Raw genomic sequence first — 26,908 nt, forward strand, 5'->3', positions numbered from 1 at the left:
TGTGTTTGGACCCCAGAAGTAAAAGATGAGACAGATTTACTTTCTAGATAAACACCATACGGTAAAAAAAGAGGAATTCTACCCATGAGATGCCAAGACAGTAGAAGCAATTCTATATAGGCTTGCAAAAAGCAAGTTGCTGATGGTGGAAAGATTAATTAGAAAAACTGACCTGAATTTGGCAATTTTAGAGAATTCCCAGAATGCATGTGACTTGAATTTTTGCTCTCCCTTGATCCTTAAAATGCTGTTGACTACAGTTTTGTCGCTGTGACAGAAGTGTTTTCTAAGTGGCTTCTTAGTAGAAAAGACTCAAGGGTTTCAGAATTGCAGCTTGCTAATGTACATAGGAGTTTAAATATTCCTATTTAACATTGCCAGTTGTAATGTTTTTTTATATGATGACACCTTAAATATTGGCTTCTCATTTTTTTTAGCTGGCAGTTATTTTGGTTTTCTTTGCTGTTTTATTTTTAAATTTTTTTCTGAATCTACATTTTTAGTAAGCTCTTGTTAAAATTTTTAATACTTTTCCCCCAAAGAAATGTCACGGGTGTCCCAGTACAGGTGTACATGTATGACACAAACAAAGGACCACATTCTTTTGAAACTGATGCGTGGGGGAGCTGAGGTTCACAAAGAAGTAGGAAATAGAAGAGTTACGATTGTCTGTTAGTTTATAACAGCAGGGTGAAACCCAGTGAATAACCATCCAGCAAATCCCATCACCTGTTAAGTTTGCACATCAAACTTGCATTATTTCAGGAAACTTCTGAAAGGAATGTAATTTTAATTTCTTAAATTCACTGTTTCAAAGAAAAAAAGGGGAAGAAAAAAAAAGAAGGTAAAACTATCAAATGCTGTGTCCTATAGGACAAGGTAGGAAACTTCCAGTTCAAACTCTGTTGTCATGATCCAAGTCTCCCTTGTGTGTGACAGCATCATCTTCCTTGCCAAGAGCATACTGCTCAGTTTTATGGATAGAAAGCTTAATATCTGACCAAGAACAGAGGGTATTCTGCTCTGTTGATTTGCGCATGCTGGGATGCTGTGCTGAAACTGTTGAGCATATGCAATTGATTTTGGGCCTGGTGAGAGCATTAAAAGTTGGATTAAATTTACAGAAAATTATCCCTTGAACCTTTGAACAGATGATATGAGAGAGAAAGTGTCAGGAAGGACTTTGAAAATTCAAGGGCAGTGTCAATACTAGTGGCCTTTGAACCCTCATCTTTTTCATTAAAACACAATTCCAGATGCTGTTAAAGGGTGTAACAATACTTCTCCAAATTCTTTATCCCAAGTTGGTGATGGATGCACTAATGAAGCAGGTATGGAAAAAGGTCTGGCGATCTTTTCTGAGTCAGTTAATCAGGGAAATCACAGTGATGGAATCAGTCTTTCATCTTGGAAATCATGTGATGTATTATTCCAGCAACTACCACTTGAATTTGTTAGGACTACATCTGAGCTGGACACCCTGTGTTTCAGGCACTCGCTTGGGCCAGGTAAACAACAACAGGTGAATCACCCTTCACCTGAACAGTATGCTGAAGTGTGAGAGTTACTGCCATGCGCTGCAAGTTCCAGAGACTTTTCTTTACACAGAATGTCACAGAATTTGAGTTTTATATTATATATAGAACAGAGACGGTCCTTGTGATTTTTTCCTCACATGTGCACCAAATTATATACCAGTACAGATGTGAACTCTGAAAGACCACTGTCACAATCATTTTTTACTAATACAACTTTTATCCTCCATCCAGTGTGCCGTTACCACCTGTAGCAGGATCCACCTTCATACAAATGCAAGAAAAAAAAGCTGTGTTTTTCTTCATACTGAAAGATTTTTTTAAATTTTTTTACAGTAATAGGTTCTTACTCTTTGTGACATCTGTACATATATACACTTTTGTGCATGATTACACCAAGAGCATTGTCTGTTGGAATGATGTTTGTAAATAGGGCTCAAGGGGACAGGATGCTCTGACTCGCTTATCCTTTGTACAAAGCAGAAAAAGCCCCCCCACACACACTTTTTTGTTCTTTTTTTTTTTAAGATCCTGTAGACATAAATGTAATAATGGGACAGAGGGATAATAATATTCTCTGGAAAGAAACATAAAAGGTTATACACTTGAAGTGGGATTTCATAGTTTATGATTCAGAAGTGCTGTGGACTTTCAATAAGAAACATCCCTGTTGTTCTTGGGAAACAGCAGTTGACAAAACAACTTGTAGCAGTTAATACTTTTTTAATACTGGCACCTTATTTTAAAACAAAATATTTCATATTTTGAAATCAGGTCAGCAGTGTTAAGCTGCAATGGTGAAAGACCTCTGAGCAAGTGTAACTTTTCTTGTTTTTACTTTACACTTTGATTATTCACTTTTTCATCTGTGAAATCTTGTTGGTGCTTCCTGGTTCACTGAAGATATATCTCGGGATATGGCTGTACTCTGGTGTTCTTGTTGTGACCCATGTAATCCATAGTATTTCTGATTCTGCAGAGATATTCACTGAACCAGGAATATATAAGAATATGCGGAGAGTGAGGGGAAAAGCTTTTATTAAACAGTTGAATTGATTTAAAAACTAAACACGCTGACTTCCAAACACAATATGGTTGCAGAAATACTTATGTGTCTCTCATTGTATGTAAACTTTTTTCTTATGAGATTTATTAGTTGTATCAATGAGCCATTTCATTATCTTTTAAAAAATATTCTGATTACTGTCATTCCATCATTCTAAGACTGAGCCCTGTACCTAGGATCCTTACTTGTAGAAATAGATTATACTCTTCCTAAATATAATTGCTAATTCTGAATCTTAGTTCAGTTGTGAGCCCTGTATACTCATCTGTTTGTTTTATCAGTGTACATATATAAGATGTAAATATCCATCTATAGAAAAGCTGTATTTGATGATTAGAAAGTTGGCTTGGCAGGAACATTATTTTTTTTAACTGTTTTAATGATCTGTTTGTACTCTAGTTAAGTACTGCAGCGTTTATTAGATCTTATTTTCCACTGGACGTGAGATGATTGCTGTTTGGCCTCTGCAGTGACATTACTATTTTTAAAGAGGTGGGAAATCATTAAAATAGGGGAGAAGAATGCAAATACTACTTTCTGAATAAATTATAGTTGCCTCATCAAAAGAGGTGGCTAGAGAGATTCAAGTCTCAGTGAAATCCTAGCAAAGCATTTGAATATCATGTTGCACATGTCCCCACATCTTTATCTGGGAAAGCAAGCTTTAAAACTGCTTACATTAAAAAATGGATCATAACTACATGTTGGGAAGCAGCTTGATAGCTCTGGGAGATATACAGAGAAAGAAATGACATGAAGGTGGCTTATCAGAAGTCATCTAAATGGAAAGAATTTTGTGGTTTTGTTTCTATTTGCTTGTTTCTGAGAGCATTGAATGTGTATTGTTACATTTAGAAATGCATATAAATTTAGAAATTTATAAAGGCACTTCATGTTGCTTCAGGTAATTCAGACTATATGTGTGTGTGTGTCTATACACACACACATACACAAAGTTGTCTTTGTTTCATGGTCTTTGAACATGAGCATCCTTTAAAGGTGGATATTGATTTACATTTTTATTTCCTAGTACAGTTCTTAGTATTCAAAGTGTAAAAAGTAGATAGCAATGCGGAAAGAAGTGTGAAGTAAACATCTTCCAGTGACTGCTGTTAGCAAGGAAATACCTTGACATGTGGCAAGGTAATACAGACAGTACCTGAACCCTGAGAGTCCTAGAATTAATTATATCATTACATTATCAATCTTGAATAATACTCAAATGAAAGTTTAAAATAGCAAACATCTAAAAGGAGTCCTCCACTGCACTGAAAACATGAGACACAAATGTAAATACATACAACTTTTTTGTTGTGTGATGTTTACCCACAATCAGCGTGTCTGTTGCTAATACGCAAAGCCCAGATGAACAAAGTAAAGCTGCCACCTCCTTCACTCTCGCTGTCCCCAGATGATTCCTGATTTAAGATGCTGGTGTTACTAGTCCTGGTATTAATTTTACTACTATTTTCCTTTGCTTGCTGTTTACCCGTAACTTTCTAACATGACTTTTTAAGGAACATGTTCACTGTACATGTAATCTTTCTGTAAAAAAAAGTTGATCATTGTTTACAATGAAGCTTTAAAGAGTCGTTTGTCTAGTGTGTGTGCTTATAAGAAAACATTTAAAGTTTCAATCTTACGCTTTCAGCTGGGTTCTCACGTAGTCGCTCAGGCTGTGCTGTCCTTTATTCCACCGGTACCACCACTGATGCCAGTGAAGTAGTTTATTGCAGTGTTTGTTGGTAGAAGAAATATGATCTTGATTTTTCAAGAACCATTTTTTGGGTTGTGGTTGTTTTAAAGACTAAAAGTTGTTTGTCAAGACAGGGCAACATTGGGTAGGTCTGAGTGGATGCAACTGCTGCTCACTGTTTACGAACAGGCAGGGTGACCTCCGTAAAAACTAAGCTTTGGAGTCTCTGAACACTGTTCATCCCATTATCAGCTGGTGAAGGCAGGGGCAGGTGCTTCAGCCAACCTCAAGGTGCTTTTCTTGAGGTTGTAGGAGAGAGATGGTAGTGTTGGAATCTCTTTCCTGTCTACAAAACTTCATCAGAATAATAGGGGGAGGTCTTTCAGGTTAACCTACTTTAATGGTAGAGCTATAGTATTTTATTATAACTTGTCTGGTCTGCTTAGAAATTAAAGTAAGCAAAACAAAAATGAAGCATTCCTCTGCACTCTGTAGTATTGGATAAATTGAGGTCCTAGGAAACAAAAGCACTTTTTTTGTGAAAGTATGGAAAAATCAGGTCTGAGATTACCTCCTGGCAATCTAGATTTCTAATATTTCTCCCTCTTTTGTGTTATTCTCATTCATTTGCAGATACATTCCGAACTATGTAAATGTTGTTTTAATCTGAATGTGATACCTAATATTGGAGTAGGTAGGGTTAATGCAGTTGTACTTAAGTTTCATTGAATGCATTGAAATTTAAGGTTAGAAGCATCTAACATATCAGTCTTTTAAAAATATAAAATATCCCCTACTGTAGTGTCAGTAAAACTTACCTAATAAATACAGTTGTTCAGTGAGGGCTTAGATTCAGTTACTATGATGGAACAATTCTTGCTTGCAAATGTTTTTTATCTCTTGTATATAAAAATGAACATGTAGAAGACTTTTTAGCTCACTTGAAATCAGTTCAGAAATAATAATTTTAGACTGCACCCAATATTAATTCTAGCCTGTGCCACACCTAGATTATTTATTTCAAATTTGAGTCCCAAACTTAGCAAAATGTTTTTGACATTTGAAGAAATCTGCCTTATTTTCTGAGATGGTGTTTTGCAGACCTAAGCAAATGGTATTGTTATGGTGGAAGCATCACCACAGTGTTTTCTGCTGTCCAATTAATTTTTCTCCACTTAAATGACATTAATCTTTAAAGTTGTGAATCTAGCATGTATTTTCATGGACAAGTGATTCCTTCTTTTTAACTTTTTGGTTTTTTCTTATGTTTTTCCTAACAGTATTCTCTACCTTAGTCCAATGGTCAAATCATTATGTGAAAGTAGCAGTAAATTACCATGACCATAATAAAAGAAAATGGTATAGGCAAAACAGATGTCAGTGTTTTGTTTTGAAAAAGCACAATATATTTATATGTAAGTCTGAAAACAAAACAAGACAAACACCCAACAATGACAATATAAAAAAAAAACCACCCTGGGATGTTACACTTAAAGGAAATGTTTGTTTTCTTGTTCACCTATCAGTGCCCAATGGTATACTGGCAGGTCTTGCTGATACTTTTTTAAAGCTTAGTAGATATTTATTTCATTCTTTTTTAATGAAGAAAATTCAATATATTGTCCTAGAAGCTTGCACTTCAGATTCTGCAAAGTTGTTCGCAGACTACAATTTTCATGTAACTCAAACCAGGAATTATGCTGGGCATGAGCGCGCTTTTTTTCCCAGTCTGAGGAGTTCTGCTACGTTACCTTGGGAGAGAGGCTGTGTTTGGAATGCTTCAATACCACGGGCAGTGCACGCAAGGTAACTGCCTTTGTTTTCATTAAAGATCCTATTTAAAGAATCAGTGCTCCTTGATCAGACCTGGTGGGTTTCCTGGAAGACAGGAGAAAGAATTTCCTGGAATAATTACATATTCTCCCTAGAGTGAAGCAGATTTCTCAGTCTCATTTGCCGATCCACATTCCTTAGCCTGCTTTCCCCTAGTGTGTTTTGTTACGTTTTTGAAAAGCATTAGATATAGAAAAAGATTAGGAGAACATGTAGCTGATGGCTAGTGAAACTGCTAGGCAGTAAGAGTATGAGTTGTTTATTCTTTAACAGTTGGTTTTCATGTTATTGTGTAGAGGTAAATGGCCAAACTGCTAACTGTCGTGATGCAAGTAACCCATTAGTACTAAGTGGATAGTGGTGTGTATTCTTCTCTGGTGAAATTCACGTTTCAGCTTCAAAAACAAATTTTGTTGTCCCATTACAGGTATGTGTCATGCAAAATTCCATGGATTAATGTCTGACCCCAAGATAAACTACCTTTCTGTGAATGCACGTTATTCTCATGCATTTCTCCTCTGGAGACCTTTTTTCTCCAGAAGGGAGAAAATTTGAAGTACAAATTTCACACTTGACTTCGGTGAAGCTGACTGACTCGGTAGGGCTAAGAGGTAGTACCACAGTCAAATAAGTGTCTGTTAAAAGACTTCCACTTGTCGTGAGCTGGCTGTGGATGCTAAGATCAGCACCTCCTCAGTCCGCTGTGTTCTCATCCATATTCTGCCTTTCCATTACACCTTCCCCCACAACCTCCATCATATCACATAAGTAGTAAATTGAGTTTATCCTTTGCTTATATTATTTCAAGCAATCCCTTCCTCTCCCCATTTGCTGGAGTTTGCCATCCCTTCAGTTAGTCATACCACAAAGGCAATTACTGAGCAGCTGTGAGAGCTGAGAGGTCAGAAACTGCCAGGGAGAGGTAGGAATGATCAGCTGCAGGCTGGGAACCTCCTGGAGCAGTTTTGGCCTGACCACGCGGTTGGGAGGCATCTGCAACATCAGTAGTCTACATGGTATCTCTTTACCCAACGTAACATCCAGTAGGTCAAACAGTTTGTGTGCTTCTCCTTACCTCATTTTGATCCCCAAACCAATTGCTGTTTGTACGACCCTAACAGCCCTACAGAAGCCCTGCTCTCTGGTCCATTTGCCAGGCCAGAAGCTGCTTGTCCTCTGCAAAGTGTGCCAATACTCTTCCCACACATCCTTTCCCATCCCTTCTACCAAATTCAAAGTTTCTTCTCATTCTTGGCTTACAGTTCATCACGCTCAACCAGATTCCTAATACCAGGTCCTTGATTTATGCATCGAGCCGTTGCACGCTCTTTCCTCCAAGCCTCGTGCCGCCTACTTCTCAAGTCTTCCACTTCCATGGAAAGGCAGGTCCTGCCACTGCCTGGGAAAAGCCTGCAGTTGCTTACAGTTTGTGCCTTGTTATTTGGTACATGCAATCACACTTGCATGCCAAATACAGAAATACCTCCTCTTCAAAGGATACTCTAATCAAAGGTTTCAAGGCAATTAATTCTTTGTTGATAACTAAGAAAAAGTAATAACTGATTTTCCAGAGTCTGCATCTTTAAAGAAAAGGAACTGTAATGTACAACTTGGTTGGACTCCAGGCACAAGAGGAAATGGGTTATAGCAGTTGTGACTGTGCGGAGCAGATGTTTTGGTTGGACTGGCTATCAACCATCTGACTCATAATAAATTGTCAGTTCCAGTAAATTCCCAGTTTTCAATTACAGTAGGTAGGATACATGAAAACAATGCTGTTTGGATAGTGTATTTAAAGTGGTTTTGATGATAATTTTCATAAACAACTCATTCTAACTTTGTAAAAAGATTAAATATCTTGCAAAGGGAGCAGCTGTAAACATTGAAGCATGCATTTGAATGTAAGTTTAGACTGATATGAATGAAAACTAACAAATGGCTGTTTAGACAGTGCTGATATAATTAGAAGTAGGATTTTAAGTTTTACCTTGAAGTCTTTTTCTGAAGTTTTTTTGGGGGAAAAAAAAAATCCAAAATGCCTTCAAACTCCATTTTAATCTGTTCTGTGCTGCATTTGTATTTTCACATGGCCTCTTGTTCTTGAGTTTCAAAAATACAAATGTAATGAAACTTCAGTCTGCACTGGCTAAGTAGATAAAGGGTAAATTAGAATAAAATACCATGAGCTTTCTCTTTATGTTTTTCTTTGTGAAAAGTTTCATTTATTCTTCTAAGTTGTTGCTAGAAGGTTTCTGCAATAGTAAAAAAAAAAAAAAAACCAAACCCAAACCTATGGGTTGAAAATCTTTAGGATGTTTTTGGTTTTTTTAAATTTTGTTCCTTTCTCACCACATTCCTTTACAAAGTATATTCTGGATTTCCACAGCACTTTGGTGGTTTAGTATAGGATCAGTCCACACTGTGCAAAGTATTCTGTAAACATAGGAAACCCCTTGCAGTTCTTGAGAAAGAAAACTATTTTCAGGGTTGGATGTTATATCCATTTTTTTTCCTGTTTGATTTGAACGGGCATTTTCTGAAATGAGGGAAAGTTTATTTTATAAAAGAAAAACGTGATAGTAAGAAGGCAGAAAGACACCATGAAAATCTGTGTTGGATCTTTTACATCGCAGTGCACTAGAGGGGTGGGGGGTTTGCTATCAAACATGAGCCTGTTGTGGAAAAACTAATAGATGTGCATTATCACATGCTTAACTAATGATTTCAAGCATTTTTACAAACATTCAGTTTTTAAACCTCAAAATTCCTGTGGCCCAGGATGTGTTCTTTGCTTAGTGCAAGTTCACTTTAATAATGCCTTCTGTAGAGTCTTGTGTGGAAAAAGTTCTGTGAGTATAAAATAGTACTTGAATGTGGCAGTTCTAACATTGGATGCTAACATTTATAGAAAATATTCTTAATTTTTACAAAATCAGTTTTTATTAAGTATAAAATTAAATCTTCTAATAAAGTCCTCTAACATTGTGTTGTGAATTAAATACAAATTACGAGAAGGAATGTGGCAAGTTAAATATTAAAAAATCTTGTGACTTTAGTTCAACAGTCTCTTTTTTTCCTAAAAGGGAATAATATTGCCAAAGCAATTGGATGTCATTCTCTCTTTTGAAGCCAACAGAAAAATAAAAATAGAGGTGATTTTTGCTTTGCTGCTCTGCTTAAATGTGGCCTGTTCTTTGAGAGAAATGCGTTTGCAGAAATGGGAGAGGGGGGGAGTTTGATAGGAAGGTTTCAAATAACCTTTGGTTTTGGATGCTTTGCTGTAATGGAAGGATCTCAGCCCTTGTTCTGGGGAAATGTCATTGTCTGCTAATACAAGGATCCATCATCTCACCTAGTCACTAACAGGTTTGTAGGGGTGACCGAGAGAGAGATCACTGAAGGAGTTAAGTTGTGACTGGCACAGACAGCAACAAAAAGGTCTATTAGTTGAAAAGCTTTCCACAGTTTATGTGTAAGACATGTGGTTTTGGTTTAATTTCATAAACCCCAGTTGTAACAGACATACTAGGATTGAATGCAGTTCTACCCAGCAGATTCTTGCAAAAATAAAAGTAGCAAAGTCTGAAAGGAATGAACGGTATGGTGTCAGAAGAGATGCTGTCGTAAGTCTGTGTAAATCTGCAGCCACCTGAGCAGTGAGGTTGAGCAGCTTCTTGGTGTTGCTGCACTGCATCTTTTAAAAGCTACAGAAATGCTGGGGGTTTAGGTCTTTTTTAAGTTACAATTTTCATGTCTCAGGGCTGAAAATATGCATCCACTTGAAAAGTGGTAGTTACAGAAGAATGCCAATTTTTTTGTCAAATTTGCATTGGACAGTAGCTGTATGAACATAATGCAGTGCTGTGCTGGCAACAGGAGTTACAGTAGTGTTTGCAGTATGTTATTTTTGTAAATGAAAAAAAAACATGTCTCAGTTTATTGCTCTTAGTACCCACATCAGTTTATGGCAGCTTAACATGCAAAGATACCGTGATGATTTATGATGTGTGGGTGTTTTTCTTCTGGCATAAATCTTCGTATTAAAGAAGCCACTAGTGAGTGTAGAAAATATAATATAATATTACTGTATGGGTTAGTGGATGCTGTAGCGGTGTTCACCTAATCTGTTTTGGGGTGGGTTTTTGTTTTTTGATTTGTTTTGATTATTTTTGATCAGTAAGCACCTGGATGATATTCTAGAAACTGGTCTTATGCATGGTGTCAATCTGTGTGTGCACATGAACTTAAGCACTAGTGCTAAATGCAAGATTAAATCAATTTGGGGTTGTCTGTGTAGCTTGTAAAATGCATATAGGCTCTATTCTGTAGAAGCAGATTATTTGAAAAGAATTACAAACAAAAGAACGTGCTCTCGGAAGAACCCTATACATACATGAGTGAATGTATTGTATCATAGAATCAGACTAGTTTGGGTTGGAAGGGACCTTAAAGATCATCTAGTTCCACTCCCCCTGCCATGGGTAGAGACACCTTCCACTAGACCAGGTTGCTCCAAGACCCATCCAACCTGGCCCTGAATCGTTCCAGGGATGGGGCATCCACGCTGCCACCCTCATAGTGAAGAATTTCTTCTTTATATCCAATCTAAATCTGCCCTCTTTCACTTTAAAGCCAACACCCCTTGTCCTACCACCACAAGCCCTTGTACAAAGTCCCTCCCCACTTTCCTGCAGGCCCCTTTAGGCACTGGAAGGCTGCAGTAAGGTGTCCCCGGAGCCTTCTCTTCTCCAGGCTGAACCACCCCAACCCCCTCAGCCTGTCCTCACAGGAGAGGTGCTCCAGCCCTCTGGTCGTCTTCATGGCCTCCTCTGGACTCGCTCCAACAGGTCCATGTCCTTCTTCTGTTAGGTGCCCCAGAGCTGAACGCAGCACTGCAGGTGGGGTCTCTGCATGTGGAGCGGAGGGGGAGAAGCACCGCGGCAGTGCGGGAAGGCCACACTTCCTTTAGTGCAGCCCAGGGTACAGCTGCCTTTCTGGGCTGCAGGCACACGTTGCTGGCTCGTGTTGAGCTTCTCATCAACCAAACGATTATATGTGCTTGTCATCTCTTGAAGAATGCCCATTAAAATAATATCTTTGTAATCATTAGCATTACTACTTAATCTGTCTTAATAGTTCCTTTGTTTGACAATTAGCAAATTAATGGGGAAATCCAGTTAATGCCACACTCAGCTCCAGGAGTAAAGGCTGTTCTTTATTTAATCTTTTTTTCCTTAATGATGGAAATATATGAAATACTGGGGAAAAGGTTGGGCGGGGGGGGACTGCATTTGTGTGTTTGTCTTGTTGAAAAAGGCTTTTTAATCTGTGGTGGTTCTTCTACTGTAGATGATAGTACAATGGGAACGTCATGGGTCATGAGGCCCTGTCTGTTGCTGTTATGTGCAGCCATGTTATGTAATCCCATCCATAAACTGATCGTACCCCAGCAGGACAGCAGCTAGCTTTTGTCCTCACCACTCATACGGAGTGCTGTCCTGCAACCTCAGGTTAAAACCATGTTCTGATTCCCAGCCGTAATGTGCTCGCACTGGTTTTATAGGCATTTCAGAGTACACTTCTCTTTCAGCTGTCAGAAGTGAGATGCACACCGAGGCAGAATTCAAGAAAACACTGTCATCTCTGTCTCATTTTTCATCTAAGACAATTAGGCTTTTTTAAGACCCATTCTTCAGGGCAGCTTATCACTACGTTTCTTGGCGTGTTGTGTTCTGCACGTAATAGCTGGTATGCAGCTAGTCTCTCTGGACGTTAACAGTTTCAGTCCTGCCAAAGCTTTAAATGGCACGAGACTGTATTCCTGAAACCACTGAGCAGTCACTTTTTTTTTTTTTTTTTTTTTTTTAACCTCCCCAGATACGACAGGGTCTGCAGTGTTGTAAGTGGTTTGCATGTTCCTTCCTCACAGCTGCTTGTGGGACAGAGCAGACCAGGGCACACTGCACCATGTTGATCTTGCTCTGAGCACGTATCTGCTGGGTTATCTGTTTCCTCTCATAATTTTTCCAAAACGGATGAAAACAAATGCATCTTGGCAAGTTGCTATGTACATATGCACAAACATGTCAAAGGATTTCTTTGTGAGCAGCAAGTGGCACCATATTACTTGCTGGCGAAGAAGGTGGCTGCACTGCTAACTCATTACTTTCTAACTAGAGGTCAAGAGCTTAAATGATGTGTGTAGCAGAAAAACACTTGTTCATACTGTATGTGATTTATGAATTGGAGAGATGTCCAGTCCTAACCAGAAACAATTTGTTCTAGCTGATCCCAAAACTGTAACTGATTGTTCTGATACAAAGAAAGCCTCAACTGTGAATGCATTGACTGTCATGGTATTTAGCATGGATTTTTATTTTTTTCCCCTGATAGTATAGAGTGTGCAGTCTTTGCTGAAAGTAATGCATGGGTTTAATTTGTTGGAAACCTGGGGACAGTGACTTCTAGATACAAATTTCTGATAACAAAAACGTTTTTCTTCCACAAGAGAAGTAGGAGTTGAGTACAGCAGAATTTTTGGATCATATACTACTTTGAAAAATAACAAATGTAAAATCTGTGGTCATAACTCAGTGATATTATAACATTTAAAAAATGTCTTTGGCATTTGCATCTGATGTTAGTGTGAAACCAAGAATTCTTAAAAGTGAAATCTGCATCTTTACTGAAATATGTAGTTTAGCTATTTGAAGAAGAGCTACACTACTGTACTCTTGTTAACACTGTAATTGATATTTTAATATTTAAAATATTAAAAATAATAATATAAATTATTAAATTTTAATTTTAAATTAAAATTAAAATAATTAAAAATAATTAATTGGTATTTTAAAAGAAATTAAGCATGGCATAATGTCTTTTTAAGTACTGATACAGTAAGAAAGATTTGCAACCTATTTTTCAACGGTTACACTTTAAATTCCTCACTTAAGTGTCTCCGAAATAAATTGGTATTTGATACATTAGTTGCTATCTGTGAGCTTATAAGTATTCAGTTTGTTATTTGCCATTTTATATTTTATTATTTTTTATGTACAGGATGTGAATGAAGATCCTGGAGAAGATGTTGCACTTCTCTCTGTTAGTTTTGAGGATGCAGAAGCTACTCAGGTTTTTCCTAAGCTGTACCTCTCCCCGCGTATTGAACAGTGAGTGAGACTTTATTTTAAAAGTATTTATTTAAAGTAGTGTTTATTCTACTTTATCTCTGAACTTTTCTGTGTTTTCCTGATATATGTAAGAAATGTTGGCTAGGTGATAATGTACTGGGTTTTTTTAAATCGCTTAAAGTTATAGTGATTACTGCAAGTATGTGTGTGGTGGAGAAATGACAGATCCTCTTTTGGCTATTTTGTATCTAAGGCTGGACCACATATGGATGAAGAAAAATCATTGGCTATATGTGATATTCTTGTAGCATCATAATCTATGAGAAGTGTGCTGTGTTTTTCTGTAGCAGTATATTTTGAGTGCCTTCTATGGTACAACATACTGATAGCATTTTTTCGGGGGGAATCTTTAATTTCTTTTTATTTTGGGAAGGTAAGTTCTCTGTGTAAACATAATACATTTGAATAAAGTGTTGGTGAAGCTAAAGCACTTCAACCATGTTTGAGGAATTTGCAGTTTTACTAAGTTACTTTTTTTCAGAAGACTATCTGAAAAGTGTGTTGAACCTTACTGGTCTGTTTACCAGTTGGCAAACAGATTTGCTGAGAAATTAATTTCTGCTCCTAAAATGGAAGGGTGAGGATTCGAAATCAGTCTGCTTTCATTAAATTTCTCTTCTTCCAGTTCTGGAATTAAGAGTGTCTTAACACTTCTCCTTTGCTTCAGCATCTCAGTCTTGTCATGTCTGCTTCAAAAACACAACTACGTTAGACTGTTCAGATAGACAACAGTCAAACTGGTCTAGCGTTGTTTCAGTGATGTTTTGTTTTTCTGTTTAACTGCAATGACTTTCCTCTGAACTGGTGATGACACTTCTAGGTAGAGAAGAAAAGATAGTAAACACTGACTACTGTGTTACTATTACAAAACACTGACTAGTTTTGTAATAACTCAGTGATAAGTTTGTGTGACTGAAAGAACATGGTATCTTGACATTTTGCTTAACAGGGCATTGGTCTGGATACACTTTTAGAAACAATTTAAAAAACAAACCTCAAGATTTGATTTAGATAAAGGCGTAAGACTTCCTAGATTATTTAAGAAAATGTAGATTGCACATGCAAACACACACAATATGTTTAGCAGATTTTATGTTTTCATATTTTTATCAATTCACTACTTTCTGTCAATATTAGTTGAGGGAATAATTGTAGTCAAATATGTAATTAACCTAGTTCCAAAGGGATCTTCTGCTCAGCTGCTGTTAAAAGCAAATGGGCTGTCACTAGTTTCCACTGTATTTTCAGGTCTAGTCACATGCTGATTCTGAAATGTAGTTTCAGGCCACCCAGGTATGTTTGTCTAAATGACCCATGTGCTAATGAATACATTGCTTATTTTCCCACTTTCAGTAGTATCTTAAGAAAGATGTTGACCTTTTGATACCAAGCAGAATAGCAATACAAAGCAACTCTTTGTCTTCCTAAAAGTGTGGCATTTTCTGTTAGTGCCCTGAAGAATATCTGATTTTAGACGTGTGATGTAGAGCAATATAGCAGAAAGATATTTGAGTGGTGTTAGTACATTTCTGACGTGTCTGACTTATTTATGGTTTGGTCATTTGTAGCTTATGTAGTCATGTTAAAAGCATACCAGTAAACCCTAGAGTTCCATGCCACACCTTGTCATGTTATCTATGTATCAAAGTTGAGATACTTCACTCGCCTAATTCAATCTGTTCTCATGCATTTGTAAGGCACTTGTCACAGCATCTAGATATGGGTAACCCATAATACCAGCGTTCTTTGTGAGCTGTTGCACCTTCCTTTATTCTACTGGCTACTTCTTATGTGCCATGAAAAAGTGTATGGGTATGTTTTCAATGTTTGTTCGATTGCACTTTAATAACAAAGATACAGTTGTCTGTTGTTCTTTCCCCGAAGTCTCTGCTCTGTTTAGCAGGGGCTGACAGTCTAGATATTTAACTTTCCAGTGTTTGGGAACTGAAGCAACAATGCGTACTTTTTTTATAGTTTTTGCCAAAAGTACAAAAAGCCTCAAGAAGGCCTGAGGATTAGTTTAATGACTTGAGGCCATGGCATGTTACATTTGAATTGTGTTCTGCTTATAAAAGTTCTTTCCTGCCGCTAACAGTAATTGCATCTACAAAAGCCATGTAAGCAAATTACCAGTGTATTCTTTTTGTATGCAGCAGATTTTGAGGTGGAGTAAGTAGTAGTTGACAGTTCCCAACATAACATTCCCAAGTACTCAACAAAACAGGAAAAATAGCAAATTCCCACAATTATTTTGCTAATACTAAACTCTCTTCACCTTAGGAAGAACGAGCAAACAGGAATAGCATTTTCCTGACGTATGAAAAAACATTTTCAGATAGAAATGTTTCAGCTTTGTAGAGATATAAGAGCAAAGGGCCTGTATGTGTAACGTGAGTTATCTCCTGCTTTCTCAAGGGGTTTCATTGCTTTTCAGCTCTACCATATAAACATGCTTTCCCACATTGCATTTTCTAAAAACGATACATACCCACAGATCTTGTCAGCAAATTTTAGCCCTAGTGATACGAATATAGTGGTTTTGCTCTGAAGGGTTATTGTAAAGTAAATTTGCTCTATTTTTAGATGGATAGTAAACATAATACTAGTAAGACTTAGGCTGCTCCTTGTCATAGACTCTGGAAGACAGATTTGCAAAAGGAGGGACATGTACTAACGTCTTAGTTCCAAACCATAAGAGGTGGATGTCGGTTGGCTTGAAAAAGCTCATATATTAAAGCAGGGGGTTAAAAATGCAGTAGGGAAGTATTGTGGCTCATTCGAGTCGATATGGGTGTTCCATTGACTTGTATGGCATGGTGTCTGGCTGCAAGAGTGTCAATTCCAGTTCTTACAGTAAAAAAACAGCCCCACACTTAGGGATGGGGAGCATTTCTGTTAGTTTATTAAAATCTCAGCAATAATGATTTATAACTATACCTGGTTTAATTCTTTCATTAAAACATACTAATTTAAAAACATTCCTTTAATTACTAATTGTTCAAACAATCAAACAGCAATTGCTAGTCAATTTTTCCTTAATTTGAAATTGATCACAAAAAGCTTTCATTTTATAATTTTAAGAATTCTTCTTATTCTAGATTGCACTACATCAATAAGCAGATAGATGCCAATAGCAGCTGCTTTTAATGATTTCAAAAATTAGATTAAGTTAAAATAAAACATGGCGTATTTGTTATGTATTTTGTTTAAAAGCTACCATCATAACTGTAGTATCATAAAAACAATTTTCTGCACACTTCTGGAGGGAAGTGGTAAGCTGGGAAACCCCACAGACTGACCACCCAGCTTGAGAGGATGGTGGTGTCAGCATCCGTGAGCGTGTATCTCCAGCTCGTCCTGTGCCTCCTCCCGCCTCGGGGTGTGGGACTGGCTGCAGGATGCTCTTCATCCCAGCTGATGGCTGCTGTGCTTGGGGAGAGGTTCAGAGAGCTGGGCAGTGTCAGTACCTGAGGCCCTTCACTTGCTCATCCACTTGACCTCTCCTGCTGTTAGGCACAGACGTATTCTGAGGCTGCTTTTGCACTCCTCTGCATGACAAGGAGCTGCTGGGATATTTGCCATTTATGCCTCTGACACATTTCCACGTTACACAGCATGTCTCTAAACCTGTCGATAGAAAGCATCTTGCTTGGCCAAAATTGTCTTTCTAGTGAAAGTATACTAGATACATGTATGGAAAGGATATTTGTAATAAAAATACTCATCATGTATTTGATTTTCATTAATTAAAAGTCAGTAGACTCTAAATCCAAAAAGTCAGTGCAGGATTGAACAGCTAATTTCTATATTAATGCTTAAAATGTGTGTCAACATACTACATATGAATATGGATCAGAAGTCTGGGGTTTTTATTAAAAAAAAGAAAAAAATGTGTGTGTTATTTTTCCTTCACGAGTTGTGCATAAAAAGAAAATAAAAATTAGTTTGTCTTGGTTCACATTTTAAGGAAAAAAGATAAAAGGGTAGAAACACTGTTGGTCAGTGAATGCTGTGTTCCCTGGATTCACACAAATAATCCTGTCATAAACACTGTTGTCCTGGAGGGCTTTTCTCTGATAAATACGCAGACATGAATATGCTAAGAAAACCAGCTGTCAGTAGAACTTGTTTTGCTTAACTGGTCAGGCTCCATGCTTTGGGGATTGAAATGGTTGGGGTTTTATAGGTCTGGGAGCTGTGCCAGGGGGTTCTTCGTGACTGAGGGTGGTATTCAGAGTTCGGTGACTGAGTTTAACCTTCTCATATGGGCAGAACCTGACCTGAACTCTTAGACTTTGAATGTTTCTGTATGTTTTTCACTGATGGGAAAGAAAAAAAGAAAAGAAAAAAAAAATTAAACATGTGTGTTTGCTTTAAGGTGTTTGCTATCTTTTACCTGTCCTTTCTGCTGGGAGTTGGAGAAGGAAGACCGTAGAATGTTACCCATTCACTGCCAGGTACCACCTCTCGCTATGTTTGAGGTGCAGGGGCGCTGTGAAGGGATTCACCTTTAAAGTTGGCATGCTGTACTGCTGAGCGTGTATCGCCGGTTGAAGCCTGCTGTTTCAGAATGATTATGAATACACAGTCTAAATGAGTGGTCATGTTTAGGCTTTTTTATGTATCTGTCTTTGTAGAAGACAGAAGTAAGAAGGTCTTCTATATGCATGTGGAAATGTATGTATTCATCTGAGTTGATGATTTCAGTAGGATTGTTAGTAGGCAGCCAAGACAGTCCGTGACTTCTTCAAATCCCAGAGCATCTTTGCAGACATGGGAAGCAGGAATAGCTGTTGCTTTGCAGGGCTTTCTCTTCCCTTAATCCCAGTTTAGTCATGCCTCTACACAATGCCCGAGTCAGTGATATATCCTGCATACGGTATGTGCCATGTCCCTGTAATCCAAATCTTCTGAAACTGCAGCCAGCACCTGATTTCCAGTCTAGCTCTGCTTTGCAACTCGTCCTGTCCCCTAAAAATCATCTGTGTTGCTGCGGCCACCTTTTGATGGGCTGTTGACAGCTTCAGAAGATAGCAGGGTAGACTGGGACTGACGGGGAAACAGATCGACTTGCACTTCTATCCTGGGTGTTCAGCTTTACTGCCTGTTCCTTTCTTTTCTGAAGGTGATACAGAACACTTGGTGAAAACAGTCGCAGAAGTAAGATTGTGTGTCCATCATCTAAATGGTGCTTTGATGCTGGATGTGTGTCAATGCTGTCCTTAAATGGTTCAGTTAGTGAGATTTTTAAGATACCTTTCTTTCAGTTAAGAGACTAAGCAATTAGACCCAATCATTGAGTATGAAATACTTAAGGCAGTTCAGTGGGACTGATTGTGTTACTGGGTAACGAGGTACTAGTTTCTCTGTATAGAAGATAAGGGGCAGGTTTTGGTCTGGCGTATGCTTTGCAGCAATCCAGAGTTCAGCGTTGCCTGGAGTCTCAGAGCAAAACTTTGCTGAAGATGGAGAAGGGTTTGTGTCTTCTCAGAGGTTTTTGTCAGGTTTTTCTCAGAGTGTCAGCCTTGGGTGCCTAAGGTTCTGTAACCTGATGGTGGAGGGAGTATTTTTACAGGATACACCAAGTACTTTACCCCTTAAAGGATTTTCTTGTAGAGTAGAAAAATATGTATAGAAAGTAGAATTAACAAGAAATTACAAAAGAAAACAGAAGCGTGATTCAAGACAGCCCTCTCCCACTCCCTTCCTCTACATACTTTTGACTAGAGTGAAGTGGTCTACAGAAATTTCAGCTGTTTTAAACACATCTGTTTCCCTTAGGTACAAATCTTTCTGTTAGTGTTCCATTTTTTCACTTGTTTACATGTAGTTTATTTCAGGCTACCCTAATTAAACATCCAGTTCTGTCTCGTGTTGTCATATGCTATGAGTATACCATGTTTCATTGCAATAATCCCTGTTTCAACACAGGCATTTCTAAGTACCGTTGTAAAACTGTACTCCTCTAAAATATCCTCCTCAGCACTTTTACTGTGTTATTGCTGCTTCTAGGTGTGTTTACCCTCCTACAAAGAGTGATAATGAAGGGAAAAGGGAACAAAGTAATTTTTCTTTAGGACATCAGGCAGTATTATTCATAAAGGTGTTCTTGGTTTTTTTACTGTTGCCCATATGTTTAGACTTGTATCTTTGTACAGTGAAGTGTCAGAAACACTTTTAATTGGTCAAAGCTAATTCTGGCAATGACACTGAAAATTACTGTCATCTTAGTTACTAGCTAGGCCAGTACTTAATACTTTTGAAATCTTCCCTTCTATTTGCAATAGGGATTTCTTTTCCATTATTTTCTTAGATTGTGTTTACTTTGCTACTTACTGAAATCCATTTTAGTTTTACAAAAACTCTTACTTTTGATGCATCATATGTTTTTGGCTTTTCTATTGCCTATGTTGTTACAGTTTTGGGGATTGGAGGGTATTTTTATTGCTGTTCTGACATCCATGGTGCAATACTGAAGTGCCTTTCTCAGATACTTCCCCAAGACATAAGAAACACAGCAGATTTCATCTTCCTTTCCTGAAATGTTTTTGTAGGAGAAAGGGAGCTTGCTGAACAGAGTCAATCCATGTTGGTGCTGAATTGTCTGTCTGTCACAGGTGGCAGGATTTTTTTCATACCTAGGAATTAATAGGAATCTTTTAGGAGTTTTATGTAGGACCTTTTGTCCTAAAGAACTGTGTGCGCCAACTGTAGGGTCAGCTTGAACTCCTTGAAATGTTTTCCTTAAAATCAGTTAGGCTGACCAGAGAAGTTCAGAACAAGTCTCATCTTTTCTTATTTTGTGGCTTTTGATATGGCAGTAATAGAGCAAGCCAGAAGGACTGGTAACTGGGGTTAAATGTTAACCTAAAAAATTCCTAAGTAGGTGTTTCTTGAAAATACAATGAAAAATTCAGGTCCTACATGACTTGTAAAATTTATACGAAGGGCAACCGAACTTGGAGTTTGTCTAGAGCTAAGTTATTTGTGGTTTGATAGATAATGTGCTGTTGTTCAGTACTACTTCAAAAAACAACAATAAAATAGAGAGTTGCTGGGAAATCACAATTGAAACAGTCGTTTCTCTGTTGTTAAACATGCTTAATTCCACAGACTGTCTTTTTGGAACAGAATAGCTCTTGTGGAAGAGTGCTTCAAAGTTACTGACTGCATGAAATTTAAAAATTATCTGACAAGTCTGAGACTTTTGCCAACTTATCCTTAAATGTAATCGCATGAGCAGGTCATGGAGGGTTTTCCTTCAAGCTCGAAGCTGAGCTTTAGCTGTTCAACTGTATCCATTTTAACTGGTTATTAATTACCAAGACTGACAAACAGTAGTTACAATGAGTTAATTAGATTTAGTCTTGGCAGCAAATGCAGTGAGTATAGAAAGGCACATTTACTCAAGACTTATGAAAACTCAAATTTCTTAGAGTACACGTCGAACCCACTTTTTTGTTGCTGCGTGGGTATTTTTCCCAGTTCTTGATGTAAATCCAAGCCCACCACTACAGAACGTGATACCATCTTTCAGCAGAGTACACTTTACTGAAGCTGATTTTTTGCGTATTTGGGATATGTGGCTTGCTTTCTGAACATGGTGACTAAGTCAGTTGTTTTCATAGAACTTCACTCTAATTGCGATCTGCACATTATAGTGTTCTGTCTTCAGACTTTTCCTATTTTATTACTTAAAACAGGTAAAAAGTCAGCTACTGTTTAATGCTTGCTTCCAGATGGTCACGTTCAGTAGGTAGAAATCTCTGACTGCTTGGAAGTGAAGAGTTAAGGATTTTCAGATAAAACCTCTAAAACAGGTGAAACGCAGAATGAAGTTGTATGTGAAAGACCTCAGTTTTAATTGCCTCTGTTGTCTTCTCCCCCACCGCAGCTGGGGAAGGCTGCCAGTACTCACTGGGACCTGCGTTCCTGTTGCTGGCATTTTGGCAGGGAACGTGGTGGCATGGGGAGCGTGGGTTGAGGAGGATGGCAGAGGAACAGCCCTACAGGGAATCTAATGGGCAGGAGTGAAACTGTAAGCGGAGGGATCTTGGCCCCCTTGTCTGTGCTACCAAAAGAAAGGATTGAAGTGTGTCTTTCAAGATTACCAGAGTGGCTCATTCTCCTTTTCTCCCATAAGGGTACCAACCCCACAATAGTACTAGATAACCACCTCTCTATTTTCTTCGGTTTTTGCTTCCCTTTTTCCTGCCAATAATCAGTGGCATTTTAAACTTGATGTCTCCTTGAAAGGAGCTTTAATACCTCCTTAATTATCCATTGTAGGAAGATTCCATTTCCCCAAAATAAATCATGGCTGATTTTTTGCAACATGACTGCTGGGTTTCTGGGTGTTTCCTTTTCCCTAATTATTGTCAAGAATGTGATTCACTGTAGTGCTGATTTAATTTAAGGCATACAAGGCAGTCACTGTCTGTCCCACTACTGAACTCCACAAGCTACCCAGCTCATGGGAGTGGTAGCTGAACACCCGCTTCCTTTCAGCACTTGCGTATCAGACCTACCTGGAGAATAAGTATAAAAGACATATTCCCAAATTTGAGACTTTGTTGAATATTTTTTTCCTAGGTAACAGATTCCCCTTCAGAAATATTGAGAACTTCTCTCGTAGGAGCTTTCCTCTGGAGAATCCCCTTAACAAATCACAAGGATTTCTTGAATTGTAAAACCAACACAGGCATACTGTAACTATACTAAACTTCAGCTTTCTTTAAATGAAAGTGCAGATTGTAGGCAACTAAGAAAAGTAATTCTTTAAATAGGAGTCGCTGTATTTTGTAGGTTTACTTTTGGAAAAACGTGTAAGCTGATCTTTGAAGAATGTAGAAACAGCCAAAAGCAAAGCTGTGCAGAGCAGCGCTTTATGCAAGTCCCATATATTTTGCATCTTTCATTTCTCTACAGCAAGCAGTTCTTGAAGACTAGCAGGACCTGATTAATCTGCAACCTGGAAGAAACACACAGGAGGTAGTTTGAGCTGGCCTAGGGGCCACCTTACATCCAAGGAGTTGCATACTCCTTTTATGCTTAAAGAAGCTTTTTTGTTTGGGCTTTTTTCTTGTGGAGCTTTTTTCTCCCAATCACAAAGAAATTTTCTTGTATCTGTTAGTCCCCTTTTGTACCTCAAATGAGCATTGCTGCTCCCTGCTCTCTTTCACTGCAAGTCAGTGAATTCTTCTGCTGTCTTCAAGTTGCCACAGGCTACAGCTAAACTGTGGGATCCACCTCTGAGGTTTTCATCCTGGTCAAATTCAAAACTGGTGTCAGGAAAAGACCTGGATGTTCGGCATCCCACTCTCCACCCTGATTTTTGTTGGAGGAAACTCCTAAGACTTGGATAGGGAGGAACCTGTGTGCTCCAACAGGTCTTTGATCTGGATGATTAAGAGCCAAAACTCTGGTGTGCACTGTGAGGCCCACCTGCCTTGCATAATTTCTGGGTTTTGGGTTTGTGGGATTATGGGTTTTTTTTGTGCAGTCAATGATATATCTATCTAGGAAAATATGGAAATGCTTATTTAAGACATTTATCAAACGCAACATGGGGAGCAGTGTTTTGAAATCCTTTAATTTCAGTGGTTTATTAACCATTCCTGTCTTTCATGATTTCTACAAATCGTGTACCCGTTGTGTTAATGGAAAAAAAAATGGGACATTTTTATGTGTGGTTTGGAAAAAATACATGTGTGTCAACAAAGGATATTATAAAATTTAAATCACAGATCTCATGTGATATTTAATATGTGCATGCAGTATGTGTCAAACTTCCCACAGAGGAAGACAAGTTAAATTTGGCAAGAATGGAAACTTTAGAATACAAGAATGTATATTCTTTTTTTTGGATTTTAAAACTAAATTCTTCGAGCCAGTTTCTGGTCAGGGGCTGCTGAAAATACATGAGGAGGAAACTTCAGCTATTTAACAATTTCAGTGGGCAAAACCCTGTTAGTACCAAAGCTGCAGACGCCACAGTGCGATGGAAAAACCTGTACAAATAGAGCGAAACAATTCTGCTTGCAGATATTTGCTGTTGAAGCCAGTAAAAGGGCTGTGCTCTTCTGTGTGGTTTAGTGATGTCAAGCACTACTTGCTGGAGGCAGCTGTGCTACTGCAATGCTTTCCTGACCTTAAATAGCCTATATGCTGGGTAATGCAAGCATTCAAATATAAATACAGGGCACATAAGGACAGAAGGAGGCCAGAAAAGCCATCTAGGCCCCTTCCCTCCCCTGAATTAGTCAGTGCTTTCCTCAGTATTCTTCTCTTCTGGTAGTTGTCCAAGATATTTACAAAACCGTTTAGACTAATTGTTCCCTCGTGTTGCCTCGGTACTGTTTATTCCATATGTTAAGTACTTGCGTGCAAAGCAGTTCTGCTCTTCAGCGTGGCTGCTGCTTGCTTTCCTTTCCTTTTCCTTTCTTCGTGGTTGCCTTTGATAGTAACCCAAACAGCTGTGCAGCCTCTGCCCCTGGGAGGCTGCGCGTACCCCAGCAGCCGCAGCCTGCCGCGGCCCCAGCCCGCCTCCCAAAGACGGCTTTCTGGGACGTTTGGTGGAGGTAATTCCTTTGGGTCATGTTTTTGGTCGACTTCCCATATATATTTTTGGTGGGGTTTTTTGGTTTTTGTTAGTTTAATATTTTTTCCTTCTACACTGCAATGGTAAGATGGTTAGGTGGCGTGTATGCGTAATTATATAGCAATCCTCTTAATTTGTTCCATTGCTCAAAGATTGTCTGTGTTTCTCTTGTAGTTACGATGAGGACTGTGTCACTCGCTTCCTGCTATCTCAAATCCTGTTGTTTTCAGTTGGTACTCTTGTTTTCGTTCACTTAGCTACTACCAACGTTTCTCTTACTGCCTTTTTAAATTATTTTTTTATTTTTTAATTTTTAAGTGTTGTCTGTTTCTGGTTTGGCTGTTTGTATTTAGCTCTGCACACATCTCTGAAAATGCGTTCCATTTTCAAGAAGTGAGCCTCTGGGTTTTTGCATGTCAGGTAGCCGTTTTTCCTGCAGTTGACATAAAAACTGTGAGGGAAGTTGAATGATGAACGTACATCACGACAAAGGAAGTCTTGTTGAAAGTTTTGGCACTGTTTGTTCAATGAAAATCTAACAGCCCATTTAATCATCTGATACATGGAATCACTGCACATCCAGAACAGTCATTTAGCGTTGTCTATGGTTTCAGTGCCTTTGTTCTATTTACTTTAAAACATTTTAACATTAACTTTTTTTAATAACACTTAAAAGAAATGTAAAATAAACATTTTAAACATTATTTGTCTTTAGAATTAATTGATTTCATTTATAGAAAGCAAAAATACCAGGTTTTTTATGCAACAGTGAAAGCAAAAAAATTCCATTATACTGTATTAGTCCAAACCTGGATTAAATATAATTGAAAAAACTTTTTTCCCCTCCATGACTGTTCTGTTTGGAGTGCGTGTCTCAGCAGTAACAGGGATCATGTTTCTCAGTACTGTGAATTTCTTTACTGATTTGGAGGCCATGCCAGTTTGTGAAATACATCAAGTTCTTTAACCTGTGACAGCTGTGGTGGTTTTGTAGAAAATTCATTTGCAGCAAATAAGTGGCAGATTTCACATCAGTGTCGTAGAGTTCTTTGTTAGAAAGGAACTCTGAATCATCCAGCCCAGCTTCCTGCTTGGCACAGGACTACCACCAGCACTAGCTCAGGTTTTGTCGAGCAGAGCCTTTGTCCAGCCATGTCTCGAATGCTTCCCAGAGTGGAGATCCTACAGCCTCCCTGAGGAACAGTTCTGCTACTCTCTGTGGAAGAGTAGCTCCTCTGAAAGTCTGGTCTGAGCACCCCAAGGCTGCCGTTGGCCCAGTGCTTGAAATCATAAAGGTCTGTCTGGATTGAAGCTGTGCAGTTTGCTGTAGCAGTATTGTACAATGTCGTTAACAGTAAGCCATTTATTGTGGTGGTATGGAAGCAAGGTACTCTTCACCCTTGAGGTGCCATTCTTCTGTTTCAACTCTGAATCAACAACAGAAACCATAAGCACTTGCGTCCCCCATAAACGAGGCTTTTTTTAGGTAGTCTCAACTTGTTTCTCCAGCAACACAGAAGGGTGAGGTCTTAATGATACATTGCTAGCTAGAGTTTGCTCTGGCTGGAGGTCGCGATGAGCTGGTACAAAGTTAAGTTCCCATCTCACTGCTGACACAGTAAAGGGACAGCATGAGGAAGCGAGGCTATGAGTCTGCTGCATTCTGAGGAGTATCGCTTATGCATGGTCCTTTGAGACCAGGTAGTACATGACAATTTAGAGCAGTGTAGGGCCATACAGGGCCAAAAATCAAAGAATTTGGGTCAGTATTATAGGTGGTGTTCTGTCTTGTCACACCAAGGCACGTAGTACAGGGAAATCTCTTGCACTTTTTAACTCTGTACACTGAAGGCTTGTAGTCTTTTTTTCAATACACAAATACTAATTTGTGTTTTCCTTTCTTAAATTTCATGTACTACAGCAAAATGAAAAAAAAAAATACCCTGAAATAGAACACCAGTCACTAGAAGTGAATGAATGATCTTGGCAATGCAGCTGGCGTTGCTGAGTACTTTCTATGTACAACTGAGCACACTTAAAATGCTAGAAAAAAGGATAGATTTACCCTGGGTTTGCTTATTATACTAATACTATGAAAGTCTAGCATTCTATTTTTGTTCATCTACCAATCTGTTCAGCATATTTTGTTTAATAGTTTAATGGTAGAGTCTATATGCAACCACCCGTATTACATCAGACTGTGCAACTGGAATGTTGTTTACTTTTCACCAAGGCAACTCCCTGTTTTTTGTTAATTAATATCTAACAAGGTCCTACAGCTGACTCCCTTTAAAGTCAAGAATGTAGGGGTGTTCAGAATTTATAGGCACACTGTGCTAAGACCTTGTAGCAACAGCATGTTTTGTGCAACTGACCTATTAAAGGAGACAGTTTGGGGTGATTTTTCTCATTTTTATATGTGCATATATTCTTTCATTCTACCTCAGTTATCTTGGACAGGTTACATTTGTACCGCATGTGTACAGTCCTTTAATACCTGGTGCCGTGAAGGTATTTTCTTAAGCAACAGAATAAAACTATGAGAAGATTTGCGGAAAAGTCTTCTGCATCATTAACCACTCATGTTTCTGAGATGGTCAAATTGGCAACTGTGGCTCGTGTTTAAAATACAAAAACATTTTATTTTTCTTATTTTTGATAACAGGACATCCTTCAAATGTCTCAACTGCAACAGTACCAGCAGGGATTTTTTTGTTAAATCTTTATGCATTTTGTCCAGGCTTGATTTAAAAATATGCAAGGAATACAGTATACACAATTTTCTTAGTGCTATTCTACTGATAAAATGTTTTACTGTCTTCTAATCTGAATATTTGTAAGTTTTTCACAAACTTTAATGTGTTTATCATCTTGGTACCCTTCTGGGATAAGTCAGGATGTGTGAATGTGTCTATGTGTGTAAGAAAGATTTCATTATTAGGAAACTAGAACCAAATAAGAGATGCCCTTTGACAATCTCAATCTGCA

General features: G+C 38.3%; 1 protein-coding gene across 3 annotated transcripts in view; it reads left to right on the forward strand.

Annotated features, from left to right (window-relative positions):
* BABAM2 (BRISC and BRCA1 A complex member 2) overlaps nucleotides 1–26,908 on the forward strand; it is a 170,342-nt gene that overhangs the window by 77,255 nt on the left and 66,179 nt on the right. For all 3 annotated transcript variants that reach the window (XM_055816664.1, XM_055816666.1, XM_055816665.1), the window contains one exon: nucleotides 13,190–13,299. In XM_055816664.1, coding sequence (XP_055672639.1) covers nucleotides 13,190–13,299 — 110 coding nt within the window. The remainder of the gene's footprint in view (nucleotides 1–13,189; nucleotides 13,300–26,908) is intronic.

This window comes from Falco peregrinus, chromosome 11, assembly GCF_023634155.1.
Source record: "Falco peregrinus isolate bFalPer1 chromosome 11, bFalPer1.pri, whole genome shotgun sequence".
NCBI classification, from domain to species: Eukaryota; Metazoa; Chordata; class Aves; order Falconiformes; family Falconidae; genus Falco; species Falco peregrinus.